The sequence below is a fragment of the Carcharodon carcharias genome, chromosome 9 (assembly GCF_017639515.1).
Source record: "Carcharodon carcharias isolate sCarCar2 chromosome 9, sCarCar2.pri, whole genome shotgun sequence".
Lineage (NCBI taxonomy): Eukaryota > Metazoa > Chordata > Chondrichthyes > Lamniformes > Lamnidae > Carcharodon > Carcharodon carcharias.
The window spans coordinates 131,869,744-131,885,990 of record NC_054475.1 but is presented as its reverse complement, the minus strand read 5'-3'; the positions used below and the strand labels follow the sequence as shown (position 1 = coordinate 131,885,990).

The 16,247-nt window shown below is 42.1% G+C and overlaps 1 protein-coding gene across 5 annotated transcripts in view; it reads left to right on the top strand.

The window, feature by feature from the left end:
- Nucleotides 1-7,641, top strand: part of LOC121282055 (synaptotagmin-like protein 2) — a 128,931-nt gene extending 121,290 nt beyond the window's left edge. For all 5 annotated transcript variants that reach the window (XM_041195450.1, XM_041195449.1, XM_041195453.1 and 2 more), the window contains 4 exons: nt 2,529-2,607; nt 4,058-4,157; nt 4,952-5,157; nt 7,289-7,641. In XM_041195450.1, the coding sequence (XP_041051384.1) occupies nt 2,529-2,607; nt 4,058-4,157; nt 4,952-5,157; nt 7,289-7,434 (531 nt within the window). In that variant the 3' untranslated portion in view covers nt 7,435-7,641. The remainder of the gene's footprint in view (nt 1-2,528; nt 2,608-4,057; nt 4,158-4,951; nt 5,158-7,288) is intronic.
- Nucleotides 7,642-16,247: the final 8,606 nt, after the last annotated feature.

The window sequence follows — 16,247 nt, the reverse complement described above, 5'->3', positions numbered from 1 at the left end:
TTTGGAGCCACAGTATTTATATGGCTATTCCAGTTCAATTTCTGGTCAATGGTAACTTCCAGAATGTTGATAGTGGGCGATTCAGTGATGGTAATGCCTTGGAACGTCAAGGGGCGATGGTTGGATTCTCTCTTGTTGGAGATGGTCATTGCTTGACACTTGTGTGGCACAAACATTACTTGCCACTTGTCAGCCCAAACCTGCATATTGTCCAGGTCTTGCTGCATTTGGACATGGACTGCTTCTATCTGAGGAATCATGAATCCTTCAGGAACTGTTGGGGATATGAATACTGTAAAAAGAAAATTTTAAAAATATTACTTTTTTTCTTTGTCTTTTTCACTCTCTTAATCCAATATTTCTTTCCTTCCCTTTATTTCACTTTCTTACCTGATTTGACATTAAATTCACCTACTCTAATTCACAAACTTTCTCTAACCTTACACAGTTAATTTCACAATCCTTCAAACTGATAGTTTAAGGAGATGCATAATTGTTTGTCCTGTTTAGCCAGAAACAAAGGCAAGAAATACATGGGCTCATTGACCATGGGCTGGAATGTGAGAAGTCTGGCAAATGGCCCAAGGAGGCTTTGTGGGGGGGTCATTGCCTAATATCTTCCCACTGCCATGCATTTTGCCAATGGTGGGGGAGGGGGTGGGATAAGTGTCAGACAAGCCACCCACCTGGAACCCAGTCGTGCCATTTAAGGACTTCTTTCCACTTCTGTTGGCATTTTAGAAGCAGTGGGGAGCTTGCTATCACATAGGAAGACTGCCAGCTTACCCCTGGTGACCTCAGCAGCTGGGGGGCTCATTTTATAGCCCATGGAGGGACCACCCCGCCCCCAGTGGCAGTGGCCACCCCATGGCATCAACGTTGCCTGCTCTCAGTGACCCCTATCTGGTTTTGGCACCCCCAGATTCCATTTGGCTGACTTTGGCACACGGCCATCAATGTCTCCTCATCCACCAGGTGCAACCCCAGCAGTGGTCACTGCTATTGGTGGCGCTGCTGAGACTTGTCCAGTGGGTAGACATCCTTAATAGGACAGCAGTCCTGGCAACAGCCACTTAATTGGCTGCCACCTGCAAAATGTGACCCTGTGGGCCCCAGAAATGGGGTCTACCCCTTCTTTCAGCCCAGGCGGCAGTGCCCCTGCCACCTTCTCAAAGTTTGCTTGCTGTGACATTATGAACAATCTGCCATGCAAAAGAAAATTAAAAGCTAGATTTGTAAGTGGAAGTCTAACCATAAGCCAGGCAGCTGCTACGGCAAATAATGGTCCATTGTGTTCTTATTCTTCACAAATTGAATTAATTAAATGTTTTAAAAATGTCCTTCCACCCTAGTGATATACAATTAGGTAATGTTCTTTAAAATATCTTGGCTAAAGTCCTATATTACAGCTAAAGAAAAAGATCTTCAGCTATAACACCTGGGCAGTAACCAAGCACCTGGGTTACTTTTGAAGGCAGAATAATGCATCCAGTCCAAAAATTGCTTCAGAGCTACCCTGGGATGTTGTGTGCTGCAGCGCAAATGATTAAGACTAGTCAATCTCCTGTAGCACTCTGTAGCCTTCAGCTGAAGCAGGATTTGAGAGTGGGTGAAAATTAAACCTGGGTATGCATGGTAAGATTTTTTAATAAGATATAGGTGTATAATATCCAGTCCCCATTGTAACCTTAGTCATTTTGTCCTTATTTTTTATTTGCTTACAGTTAAATGAAGGAAATTCTGACCTTGGGAAAGAGAGATTAAAGCTTAGGAAGGAAAAGTTTGTTCTGTGTTTGCTGACTTATGTTGATCCCACTGGAGCAGGCAATGCCACAGGCTGCCAGTGCAGCTTCTACAGCATTCTTCAATGCTATCAATGAGAGAAAAAAAACACACGGCTTGCAGCTCAGGGTACTACGTGAAAAAATATGCCCCTGAGGAGTTTCTCTGCAGTACGCCTGTAGGTGTTGGAAATCATCAAATTGGGGTACAATTAGTGCCACCACTGGCAGGAGGGTGTCATTAGAGTGACACATTTACATAGACATTTCCCATTCAAAATGTTGATGAAGGAATTTGCAATGGGTGGGGGCAAGGTAGTTGACAAACATATGGCAAACTTGACAACAGAAAGTAGACATTTGTAGGTGGGATCTGTATGTGTGCATGACATCTAATATGTAGATCTTTTAAAGTTTCGCAATGAACTACATTCATTACAGTTCAGAAGACAAATCAAGGACATATTTCATGTTCTCCATTGATACTGGTGGTGATATTTTATCATCAGACTGTTCCTTTTTCTAAAAAAAAAATCAGACCAGTAAATATTGTGATTTGGAGAGGAAAAAATGATGGAATGCTCAATGAATAATATTGTAGTGACAATGCTGTTTTCCTCTATAATCTCCAGAGTAAGGATTCTATTCTGAGTAGGCATTTTTCCAATGATTATCAAATGAGCAAACTGTGACTGAACTGATCACTTTTTTCGTACAACTGTCAATTTTTTTGCCTTTCTTTTGCAGTGTCCTGCTGTGGGAATTGGAATAGATCACAGAGGGGAAATAAGCCTTGCCATCAAATATGTACCACCGGGTGCTTTAGGTAAAAGGTCAAACTATCTTTCAAAGGCGCTTCAAATTATGTTCCAGCAAAGAGCATATAAATTGCAGTTATATTCTCTCCCACATTCAATTTGAATCCTCCTTCCCAAGATGGCTGAAATTTATCAATGTTCTTTGAAAACTCCAGAGGGGATAATGGGTATATCCTTTTCCAACTTCTCTCCTTGTCTCCTGCCTTCTCACTTGTGGGCAGAATGTGCAGCCTCTGTTGAATGACGCTTCAGTGATTTTGCTGTGTAGTGAAGCGTAGCCAGAAGCCTAAACCTGCGTTTCAGCATTCTGTGACAGGCCATCAACATGCAACAATCCAACTGCTTTTATTAACTAGGTACTTCCATTTGTGCAGTAGAAAATGTTGATAACAATTGTCAACTTTCAGCTCCATTTTCTGTAAGATTTATCATGCTTCCAAATTTTCTTTGCATGCAATAGTGCTGGATAAGAACCTCCCCACCCCCCACTTTACTATTTTGCTAGTAAGCAGGAATCCTTCTTACCAAATGATTGCTGTTGGCTAACAAGCATTGTATAAAGACACCTTTTATCTTTTCATTGGAGCAACAACAAATAGTTAATCCATGTGTACGCTTGTGGATCTTCAGTTTCTCTTGTGGATTCACAATTCAATGGAGGAATGATGACGAGAGGATCATAGTTTGTAGAGCTGTGGAAGAAGACAACTCATGCAACTTGAGTTGTTATTCTGTACAAACTAGAACCCTGTGCACCTAATTCTGAGATGAACAATCAAGCATTGAGGTATAATTCAGAAAGGAACTTCACTAGAACTTAATAACAATAATTATCATCATGTTAATGGACAGATTAATGAAATTAGTTTTAGTCTTGTGATGATGGCAGGGATATGGGGATGGAGAGGAGAAAATAGACATGAAAGGTAGATTAAATCTTATGGTGATGGATGGTTAATCCGGGCAAAAGGTTCGAAATGAGAGGATATACTTTTAAAAACAATGACTATATTGTGAGTTTGGACTGAACATTTGCACCATGGGTACTAGCTGCTTAGAGCAAGTTAGCATGAAAGACCATTGAAGCAAGTAGTACAATGAAGATCAAAAGATGATTTATAGAGGAAGTTTGTGGGGTGATATGCTGAGAAAGTGGATGGGTATGAGAGTTGAGGGTAGGAGATGAGCAACGAGGGCCATCGGGTCTCATGCCTCTTTGTCTTCCTGTACATAGATTGAAGGATGATGACGCTGTGATCATGGAGAGCATTCTTTTTGCTCAGTGTCCTTTTGTGGTGGAATGAGGAGGATTTAGCCCTGATCAACCACAAAATGATAGAAACACCTCAGCATATTTCTTCAATTTCACCTAGTAATTTTAATTTACAGCATTGTTTTACGAAGTTGATATATTTAGTTTTGAAAGGATTAATTTGAGTTTTTATATAATTTATTAAGGTGCTGGAGATCCACCCACTGGAGAGGTACACATCTGGATGAAAAATGCCAGGGACTTGCCCCAGCTTCGATCATCTGGAGTGGATTCATTTGTGAAATGGTATTTTATTAGTTATATCCTGCATAGAATTCACAGACTTACTTCATTTTCAAATCTACAAAGAGATTTGTAGGGAAAGCGGGATTTTTTTCTCATTGTCTCATCTATTTCTTGTCATTCATAAACCAGACTCTGGCCAGGATTCTGTTGGGTTGACAGGGGTCTCACCCAGAGGTCGGAAAATCGGTGAGGAACCACCTTCTGGTCTGTGGGGGAGGCCTAATGGAGTCACGTGCTCTTCAGGCACATAAGTAGTCACCTTCGGGCTTTCCCTGGGATTAAGGTTCCTGGTGGTGGAAGCCCCACCTGCTATGATCTGCCAACCAATCAGAAACTGGCAGCTCCTCATGCTGCCAGTGGGAGCAGTGGCAGCTGGTGGCAATGCACCACATAGAGGTCCAGGATCATTGTGGGATCCCAGACCAAAGGTGAGTGATGTGGGATAGGAGTTGAGGTGGAGCAAGGGCCAGGGTTGTCTTTCAGCAGAGCCACCCCTTTCCCGACGCCAGGGCCTTTGATCGGGCACTGTGAATGAGGGACTCCCCACAACCCCCCCACCCCCACCACCTGTTTTTAATGGGCCACGGGCAAACATGACAGAATTTGCTGGGCAGCCTTCGGGAGGCAAGAGAAAGTCATGTGACTCCCATTTAATCCCTGAGGCACCACTAAATTGTAATGGAATTAGGCATAATAGGTGTCAGTTGACTCATTAATTTCTTCACCACCACCACGTACCCCCACCCCCCCGGCAACGAAGACCACTTTAACTTCCCGCATTATTTTATCCTCAGTTATGTGCTTCCCGACACTAGTAAGAAGAGCTATCAGAAGACTCGGATTGTGAAGAAGGACACCAACCCTATTTATAACCATACAATTGTGTATGATGGCTTCAGAACAGAGGATCTTAAGCAAGCCTGTGTTGAGCTGACAGTATGGGACCATGAAAAACTGACTAATCACTTTCTGGGCGGACTCCGACTGGGCTTTGGCACTGGTAAATGTATCATTCTTATTTGTGCCTGTGGAATTTTCTTTTGAGGTCTGTAGTTCTCTGTGACAAGGCGGTAAACCTGGTTATAGATGCTAATTGACCAATGCTGCTCCTGGGATTCATTTTTGTAATGTGGGACAATGATAGTCTCCTGTCAGTGATGCCTACAAAGAAACCAAAGTGAAATGATAGTCAGACAAGTAATGAATATTGTACAGGAGGCTGCTTGTAGCGAAAAGGTTGGAGGAGACTGGGTGGGACAAGACCATGGGTGGATTTGGAAATAAGGACAATGATATAGTACGTGACGGGATGATGGAATCAGAGGAATGGTTCATGGCCATTGTGCAAGAGAAAAGATGGACAACAGTGTTCTAAATGGCCTGTAGTTTGTGGACATGGGATGGGCAGCAAGGAAAGCTTTGTAGAAATTAGCTCCTCAACAATCATGGGAAAGAGATAAGAAAGGTAGCAGACAATATTTTTAGGTGAAGGGGGAACTGAAACAGTGTTTTAATGATTCAGATGTGGGGTAGGAAGCTCAGCTGAGGACAAGCTTTAGCCAAAGGTGCCCAGTCTGAGACAGCAGCCACATGGGTTGGCAGAATTGAGGTCAGAGGTACATGGGCACCAAGACACGGAGAGAAGAAAATCTACTATATTTCTGTGAACATTAATCTGGAGGAGACAGCAACTTATCCGGGCTTAAATCTTAAACAGGCAGTTGGTACGAGTTACGCTACCATCATAAAAAATGCTGCACTGCAATTGCAAGGAGTCCCAAGTTGCATGTGACTCTTAATATATTGGTTAACCTTTTTTGTGGTGATAACTCTGCCAAAAAAAAGTCTGTTTATAATTCTTTGTCCTGCACCTAGTCACCATGCACATTCTTCAATGATATGTATCTCTACTGCTGTTCCTGTTTACTTTTTTATTGCTGATGTTCCCGTTTACTTTTTTATTGCAGATGGAGTTGAGATTTATTGTGCCTGATGTCAGGGATAAATAGGGATAAATAGGCAGCCACATTTGCATGATCATCACATAATTCTTGCAGTTACCCTTCAGATTGGGCAGTATGTGCATGGAATGCTGATTTGCCAGAACTGCAGTTGCATAAAACAGATATCCAGCTTCTACATTATATAGTACTATGGACTACATTTACAAGCCACTATTGTAAGCGGGAATGATTTTGTTGATCATTCCACTGCCAACTACTCATTTCAAAAAGAGTCTCCCTAAAGATCAATGCTTAATTTAATATTGCTTTCCAGTAAATGTTTGAATAGGCAGCTTCTCACCCCCTCCAATACATTGCTCTGGATTTTACTGTGGGCTTTGGGGCTCCAATATCAGGACCGAAGGTGAATCCTGAACCCACAATTAGCAGAAATGCACCAGCCTCCTAATTGGCTGCCCCTCCATTTGCTGTCCTATTAAGGATGACGAGCATAATTTCAATGCTACCGGTGTAATCAGCGGGCCGGCATATCTGGAGCCTCAACAGCAGCAATGGGAGAGGTGGGCCTTGCTAAGGCAGGGCAAGAAAGAGCACCTCAATGAAGAGATGCCCTCTGAAGAATTGAATATTCAACATAACATACTGCTGTCACAGCTGTGAGGCCATTGTGAAGGGGAATCCTTCCACAAGATGGCTTGCAGTTGTGTCCCTTGCAGCCCAGCTTTGGAGGATGTTTCTCTGGGTCCCAACCTGGCACAGGGGAGGCTTCCAGCCTTTCAGCTACAGGCTCCAGCCACATTGGGAGGGACCTGTCTGTCATGTGGAAAGTCCAGATGACATGTGATGGAAGAATGTGAATGGAAGCCCATAATGGTATCTAAACTTTGGTTGAAAAATGTTAGTGTGACCCAAAAATATGCATGCAGCAGGATTGGGGGCAGCATCAAAAGGGAGAAATTCTATAAGGTTCGACTTATCAATATTGCCTGTGATTATTAAAGATCTTTTAAAATATGGCAGATGAGCATAATTTACAACTTGCAAAGTCATGTGTTAGTGCTGTTTTGCCTTCGCCCAATAAAGTAACCTAGTCCCATCATGATCTGTGTGTCTGTGTCAACACTAGGGTGAACGAACTTTCACACTGCTTGTGCTAATGTTTTGCAGGTTATAGTTATGGAATCCCAGTAGAATGGATGGACTCCACAGAAGAAGAGGTGGCTCTTTGGCAAGAAATGGTGTCCAATCCCAATGAATGGATACCAGGGTCCCTGCTACTTCGGTCTCAACTGGGAGGCAAGAAGCTGAAATGAAATAGCACTTTGTGCAAAAAGACCCTTGATAGTCTCTACTGCCAAAATGTCATTTGTCAATCAACGACTGATAATGCACTTAGTGGACTTGATAACGTGAACCAAGACATGTTTTTTTCTGTTTCAAATATTTTACCTTCTGAAATGACTGAATCTATTGCCATACTTGAATCATGAATTCCTTATAAAGAAACCATTTCAAATGTTTGTAAAGAACTATTTTCTTACAATCCTTTGTATCCCAGCATTGTAACTAAGTATTTGCGATCTCCTGGTAATTTTCTTATGAGCCTTCATCACATTGCTCACTATTTTCTGTGAATCATCTTCCCTGATTATAGACCTCACAGTTACACTGGGCATGTAATAGTATGAAACCTTGGGAGTTTCATCTGGTTTATTGCTTTTCAGTAATATTTCTCTCCAATCCTGAATGTTGTCTTGCTGAAATAAAAAAAAATTGTTGGAAATACACAGCAGGTCTAGTGGCATCTGTGAAGCTAGAAACAAGTGTTAACGTTTCAGGACCACGAGCTTTGTCAGGTCACAAATGAAGGGTCATCAAACTGAAACGTTAACATTTTTTCACTCTCCAAAGATGCTTTCTGAGCTGCTGAGTATTTCCAGCATTTTCTGTAAGTTTCGATTTCTAGCATCCATACTATATTGCTTTGTATCATTGTCTTATTCAAGGTATTCTCAGGAACACTCCAATATTTTGTACCAAAGAATGATGGAATGTATGCCTCTGTCTATAATTTCCCATTACAGTGAGCTTCTGGTGCCACCCAGAAAGTTACTGTGTAGGCTAGGTAAAGACCTTTTAAGTCTTTGCGTGCCTTTTAATAAAAACTCTTACTGTTCAGTTAGAAAAAACAAAACTGATAATGTTAAGCAGCTGAATGGGTTATGAACGGGCCCAAAGAAATGCTGAACCAAGATCTGTCAGATGCAGCAAATATTAGAGAAATAGTCACCGGCAGCTTCTGGGCTGGATTGAGATTTGCTGACCCAGATGAATCATTTAGTAATGTGGAGAGTGCACTTATATATCTATTTTGCTATAAAGGATTCTTCTAACTCTTCTATTTAGTGTATAGGCTTTTACCTCCATTAGTTATCATTTATAAGAAGTTTCTGCTGAAAATTTGCCAGTTCTTGTGCTATTTTTAATGGAGCACTTTTGGCAAATTAGCTTTTGCACAAATGCTAAACACTACATTTACTTGCCTCACAGATATATCACAACTAATGTAGTTCAGAAAATAAATACTATAGGAAAAAGCTGTGTTGGAAAAGGATCATAAATAGAGCCAGTTCATGAATCATAACATCCATCTGGCTAAAGTGGGTTTAAAAAAACACTGCTGCACCTGGAGGGCTGTAATGCTGTTACTATAGTAGAAATGTAGCTGCCAAATTGCCCACTTAGATAATTGCTGTTTCATTATCAAGTTCAATTGAGGATTTAATTTTTGTTGGATTCCTTTCTTGGCTGTTTGTCTCAACTCTTCAATAGTTGGATTGTTCCCAGTGTTGTATAGCAGCACATGCTCTGCATTCCAAATGTCCTTGTTTTATTATTGCAACATAACAGAAAGGAGGCAAACAATGCATTTTGTAAATGTTGTAGTTACCCTCCAGTCACATTGTAACCTCTTGAGTTTAGTCATATGTTGCTGTAGAGTGAACCAGCATTGCCTTTGCTGTGCATATTATGAGCTCTTCATCTAATGACAGGAATTCAAACTTCAAACATTTCCTGCTTTTTAAAAACAGTGAATTGCTTGGATGTGTTTTAAATGTGGTGACAATACTTCATTGGTTGTGTTACATCTAGTCAGCCTAACAAGGTGGTTGGAAACTTTTTGTAGTGTTGTTTTGAAGTTCTAATTGAAATGGATGAAATGCCAACGTAGTTGTCTATCACACAGTGGCAATACTTATGAATTCCTTTCTCTCTTCCCTTCACCAGCTATATTTAGGAACCTTATCAAGCACTATCTGAACATACTAATGAAAGGAGAGTGTTTTTTTACACCAGTAGCAAACCATGTTTGGTCCAACCCTCTGATAACCTGATTGGTGAACAAGATAGCTATTTATCAGTCCATTTACAAGTGGACCACATTTCACTTGTGAAAAAACATCTGCTCCTCCCTGTAATTTTCTGCCCTGAAAAAAAATTGATTTGCTAAGCAAGGAAGGCATGAATGAATACCAAGGGCTGAATCCTCGGCTCAGTGAGCAAGGGCGGGGCCTGCTCACCGAGGCGTAAAATGATGTGGGGTGACGTCGGGCGTGCATCCTGACATCACCACGTGTCATTTAGATTTTCAGTTCGGCAGGTGCGCAGCCGACTCAGCTGCGTGCCTGCCGCACTGTCAAAGGCCTGTTAAGGCCATTAATGAACTAATTAAGTTTATTGAGAAAACTGCCTGTCCAACCTTAAGGTTGGTGGGCAGGCGAAGAGCCCAGGCGGCCTTCGCATTTTCCATTGAACCTCAGCCATGGGTGGGGTGAGGTTTTATGAAGGGTTTATAAATTAAATAAACTTTTTCATTAAAGTGACACTGTCACATGAGGGGACATGTCTTAAAATATTTTCTTTATTAAAATTTTTGGAATTTAAACTGATCTCCCTGAGGCAGCTCTGTGCCTCAGGGAGATTTCTGCGCTCTTTCGCACACATGCATGAAAGAGCGCAGGCCCTGACTCAGGGAACCTCCCCTCCCCCCGCCCACAAAGCACTTCCAGGCGTGCATCATGCTGGGCGGGCCTTAATTGGCCCACCCACGTAAAATGGCGGCGTAGACCCAATCGGGGGTACCGATTGGGTCTGTGCCCGCCCGCCCTTGCACAAACCCCCAACGGGGGAAAATTCTACCCTAGAGATTTGAGATAAGACTTTACCTCGTTTATAATATTTTAAAACATCTGTTTAACTTTACACCATTACTTAATGGTTTGTTGCTGCTATTTTCTGACACAATGTTTACATGTTGTAATATATTTCAGTGTCTGACTAGCTGGTATTTAATTTTTAATAAGGAAACATTAAGGTTTTCCCTGGTCCCAATCTAAATTCAGGATAGCTTTTTGGTGCAAAATCAATGGATCGCAATGGAGTTGAATTTGATTTGCATGATGCTAATATTGTTTTTTTTTCAAATTGAACTTAAGAAATGAGAAGTGAAAAGCTGGGCTATAGTTTCATTCTAGTGCAATGGTGGATAATAAAAAAAATATTAAATATGCCAGCTTCTTTTGTGTCTGTTGACTATCTGAAAGCTTTTTCAGGCCGAACTAATTCTTGAAAAATATCAAATCAGATTCTTACAGGGAAAATCCATTAGAACATGTGGGTTTATCTATGATATAACCAAATGAATTGACTTCTTGATGGTGTCCTGTATTCTATTTTCCAGTGCTCATTGGTAATTGGTAAGCATCACTTCCTCCACCCCCCTTAAACAGTATAAATTTCATTACATTTTTACTTCTCTTTAGCTCTGAAGAAGAGTCGTACGGACTCGAAACATTAACCCTGTTTTTTTTTCTCCACAGATGCTGTTGGATCTGCTGAGTTTTTCCAGCATTTTCAGTTTGTTTCAGATTTCCAGCATCAGCAGGATTTTGCTTTTATCTCATTAGTAATTTTTCTTGTTTAAACAACCTTTTTTCTCCTTTCTTGGTGTCTCTCTCTCCCTCCACCTCTTTCTCCTCCATGCTCTCCACCACCCCCCCCCCTCCCCCACCCCACCCCCACTCCCAACTCTGCCTGAGTGTTGACTGAATAAACATTCATGTGCTGTTGTAGCCCATTCCAGTACAACTAAACCCGTCAGACTCGTTTCCCATGCCCCTGCTGATTCACCTCCTGATTTTACCCCTTCTCTCCCCTACTCCAAGGGTATTAACATTTTTTTGTAGTCCTCAGGTGATAGTGGGCCAACCCTGGCTGGTGTCTCTTGTTTGACAGAGTATTACTGTACTGCAGCAAGAAAATTAGAGTGCAGGTGGAGCTGCCAGAGGATCCTTGTCATTGATCAGTTAAAGTAGTGCTTTGTCTTTGTGTAAGGAACAAACTTAAAGACATACCCGAGGGCACAAAATGTATTCTCTGCACTGGCATAATCCAATGTTATTGAACTCCATGTTGTGGAGATTTCACCCTGAAGGAAGTACTGAAATATCGGTAAGGGAATGAAATGGAAGCTTTACTTTTGGATTTTGACCCAGCTTGTCCAACATCTAGTCCTGAGTATGCTACGATTTCCTCCAGTTCAATATAGGGAAGACCAAAGTCTTCATTGGCAGACTGTTATAAACACCGCCACTAAAACCATCCTCTTCACGGTCACTGTCTTGGGTTGGCCCAGACTGTCTTTCTCGCTCTGCCTGTCCCTTGATGCTACTCCCCAATTTTGTGCCCTATTACCATCCCAGGATGATATCTCATACAAACGAGCCCATGGCGCCTTTCTACTCCTCCTTCCTTGGTATTTTCTGCCACACTCATTTTGTCAACCATTGCTGGCCCTCCCTGAACAGCAGCCCCAACCAAATATATTCTTGGCTCCCTGCTCTCTTTCCCCCACCACCCGCCCACCTAAACTTTTTCTCCTTTCTCAGTATATGCTTCTCATTGGAGACATCACCAGAAGACATTGGGGGACAAATGAGGGGGCGCAAGGTTTAACACATGTTAATGACACCCAGCTCCACCTCTATCAACTCCTCAACTGCTGCTGTGTGGTTAGGTTGGTTTTTTAAAATTATTATTTCATGGAACATCTCTGGCTGTGCCAGCATTAATTGCCCATCCTTAATTGCCCTTGGGAAGGTGGTGAAGTGCTGCCATGAACTGCTGCAGTCCATGTGGCATAGGTACACCCATGGTTCAGTTAGAAAGGGAGTTTCAGGATTTTGACCTGGCTTCTCCAACATCTAGTCCTGAGTAGGCTACGATTTCCCCCAGTTCAATATTGGGAAGACCAAAGCCATCATTGGCAGACTCTGTTATAAACTCCGCCTCTGAAACCATCCTTCTCACAGTCACTGTCTCTGTTGACTCAGACTGTCTTCCCTACAGTTTAGAAGTAAATCCACTAGTGGACAAATGAGGAATTGATTGGACAAATGAGGAATTGACTGCAGACTTGTAAATAACGAAGCCAGGGCAAAGTTTGTGTATGGTTATTGAAGTATGAGTACATATCTCCAATAAAGTCTAAGACTTAGCCTGCACTCTAATGATGAAAATTGAAAAAAGCAATTTCATTGGATTATCCCAGGTTTTATGATGCTCTGTAATTTCACAGAAAGCCACAGTCTACTGGGCAAGTTCCTCATGAAAGTCAAATTGCAGTTGATGGGCTGAGTGTGGCCATGAGAGAGATTGGGATTTGATGGGGAAGTGGCAGCCTGGGGTTTGCCACTTTGCAAATAGGGATCTACTGGATCATTAGTATTTGAACTAATGCATGTACACACAGCATTGGCACCAGTGGTTATCATAATACAATCCAGGCACCACTTTCAGCAAACCCCTCTGCATGTCTCTGAACTTTAATTCTTAGCTGGCAAACTGCCTTGTTGCTTCAACTGGGATTTAAGACCATGGGCTGAATTTTTAAGTTGGTGGGCAGGCTTGGCAGGGGTGGGTGGGGGTGGTTACAGAGCCGATCGCCACCTGCAATCGGCTCCGTGCCACCGTTTTACACGGGCAGGCCAATTAAGGCCCGCCCAGCGTGATACGCAAGCTGTAGCGCTCAGCGCTACTTATGCAGATGGGGGGGGGGCAGGAGAGAGAGTTGAGGCCAGTGCTCTTTCGCGCATGCACGTGAAAGAGCACTTCAATCTCCTTGAGGTACAGGCACTGTGTCACATGAGATGGGACATGTTTTTATATTTATGAAAAATTTTAAATTTAATTCATAAAAGCTTTAGGAAACCTCATCCCACTCGTAGATGAGGTTTCCTAAAAAACGCGAAAGCCACTTATCCTTTTCACCCGCCAACCATAAGGTTGGACAGGCAACCTTAACAATTATCTTAATCAGTTCCTTAATGGCTTTAATAGGCCATTTATATATCGATGGGTGCGCAGCCAATTCTGGCACATGCCTGCTGAACGAAACATTGCAAGACAGCACGATGACGTTGGAACGCACGCCCGACATCATCGCGTGTCATTTTTTGCATTGGCAGTCGGGCCCACTCCCGCATGCTGACTGAAAAATCCTGCCCCATAAGACCATAAGATGTAGGACTATTCAGCCCATCATGTCTGCTCTGCTATTGAGATCATAGCTGATCTGATAATCCTCAACTCCATTTTCCTGCCTTTTCCCCATAATCCTTGATTCCCTTACTGATTAAAAATCTGTCTATCTCAGCTTTGAATAGATTTAACAACCCAGCCTCTACAGCCCTCTGCAGTAAAGTATTCCACAGGTTGACTACCCTCAGAAGAAATTCCTCCTCATCTGTTTTAAGTGGCACCCCCTTACTCTGAGATCATGCCCTCTGGTCCTAGACTCTCCCACAAGGAGAAGGAACCTCTCAGCATCCATCCTGTCAAGCCCCCTAAGATTCTTATATGTTTCAATAAGGTCGCCTTTCATTCTTCTAAACTCCAATGAGTACAGGCCCAACCAACTCAACCTTCTAAGAAAATCCCTCCGTCCCTGGGATCAACCTAGTGAACCTTATCTGGACTGCCTCCAATGCCAGTATATCTTTCCTTAGATAAGGGGACCAAATCTGTTCACAGTATGTTCTAGGTGTGGTCTAACTAGTGCCTTGTATAATTTATACAAGACTTCCCTATTTTTATACTCCATTCCCTTTGAAATAAAGGCCAACATTCCATTTACCTTCCCTATTACCTGCTGAACTTTTATGCTAGCTTTTTGTGATTCATGCACAAGGATCCTCAAATCCCTCTGTGCTGCAGCTTTCTGCAGTCTTTCTCCATTTAAATAATATTCAGCTCCTCTATTCTTCCTGCCAAAGTGCATAACATCACACTTTCCCACATTATATTCTATCTGCCATGTTTTTGCCCACTCAATTAACCTGTCTATATCCCTCTGTAGATTCTTTTTGTCATCCTCACCACTTGCCTTCCCACCTATTTTTGAGTCATTCGCAAACTTGAAGATAATGACTTTGATGAGGGAAATGAAAGTACTAATATATATTGTAAATAATTGTCATTCCCAGCACTGATCCCTGTGACACTCTAGTAGTTACAGGTTGCCATCCCAAAAGTGCCCCCCTTGTCCCAACTGTCTGTCTTCTGTTAGTCAGCTAGTCCACCATCCATGTAAATATACTTCTCCCAACACCATGGAGATGCTGTTTATTTAATAAAGGAGATGTTTTTTTAAAGTGTGTTGTTTTATAGTTGGTCTGTTAGAGTAACTGAAGCAAAATGATGTGACACTGCACCAGAAACTGGTGAGTACCTGAGCTGTGAAGCTTCACGGGTGGAGGCCAGAGATTTTTTTTTTTTTGAAAAATATACTTTATTCATAAAATATCTGGAAGAACATTACAAAACATTTCTAAATTGCCATCACAAAAAGTGAAATCAGATTCAATGTTTACACATGGATCATGAGGTGCATCAATGCAATCAATGAATATTACAGTCATTTCAATAGGGCCATTACAGACAGTCAGACAGTACCATGGTATTGGAGTTATTAACATACATCATGTTGCATTCTGAGATGATTCAATACAATTATAGTACAATTAGTATTCTATGCATACATTCATTGTGAGCCGCAGAGCCCGAGGGGTCTATACAATTCCCAGCCCCTTAGTGCACTATGGCAGAAATGACTTAGACAGCGACCTTTCCCCATTGTGCCTTTGTGGCGGCTGCCCCAAGCTTTAGTGCATCCAGCACATAGTCCTGGGCCTCAGAATGTACCATCTACAACACTCGGTCAGGGACAACTCTTTGCACTGGAAGACCAACAAGTATCGGGTAGACCAAAGAGCGCCTTTCACCGAGTTCATGATCCTCCAGCTGCAGTTGATGTTTGTCTCGGTGTGTGGTGGAGGCCAGAGATAATCTCCAATCAATTCTCTCAGCCAAAACAAAAACAAAAATACCTGGAAAAACTCAGCAGGTCTGGCAGCATCTGCGGAGAGGAACACAGTTAACGTTTCGAGTCCGAATGACCCTTCAACAGAACTAAGTAAAAATAGAAGAGAGGTTAACCAGCTTATATTTCACCTCTTCTATTTTTCGTTCTGTTGAAGGGTCATTCGGACTCAAAACGTTAACTGTGCTCCTCTCCACCGATGCTGCCAGACCTGAGTTTTTCCAGGTATTTTTGTTTTTGTTTTGGATTTCCAGCATCCGCAGTTTTTGCTTCTAATTTTCTTAGCCAGTCAGTTGTGTAGTGCATTGAATCTCTAGGAGGTGAAGAAGAGTACGTGAGTTTTGTAAAACAAAGCATTGTGATTGTAGTAATACAGATGCAAATAATTAGAGTGGGCAACAAAGAGCTCACTGAAGTACAAGAAAGTAACAACAGTGCTATGTTCCTCTTCAGAATAAAACCCTCCTGCTCTCTGCAGCTGCTTATTACAGCTATGTAGCCTCCTTCGCAATTGTCTGACACACAACTTTGTACAGAAAGAGGCTTTTGTGCTGGTGCTAGCTACGGATTGGTGCAATGTATTTTAATTCCATTTCCCTGATCTACCCCTACAGTACTTGGTATTTTTCTTCGTGCTTATGCAATTGCTTTTTTGATTTGTGATTGAGTCAAGGTGGAATCATCCCA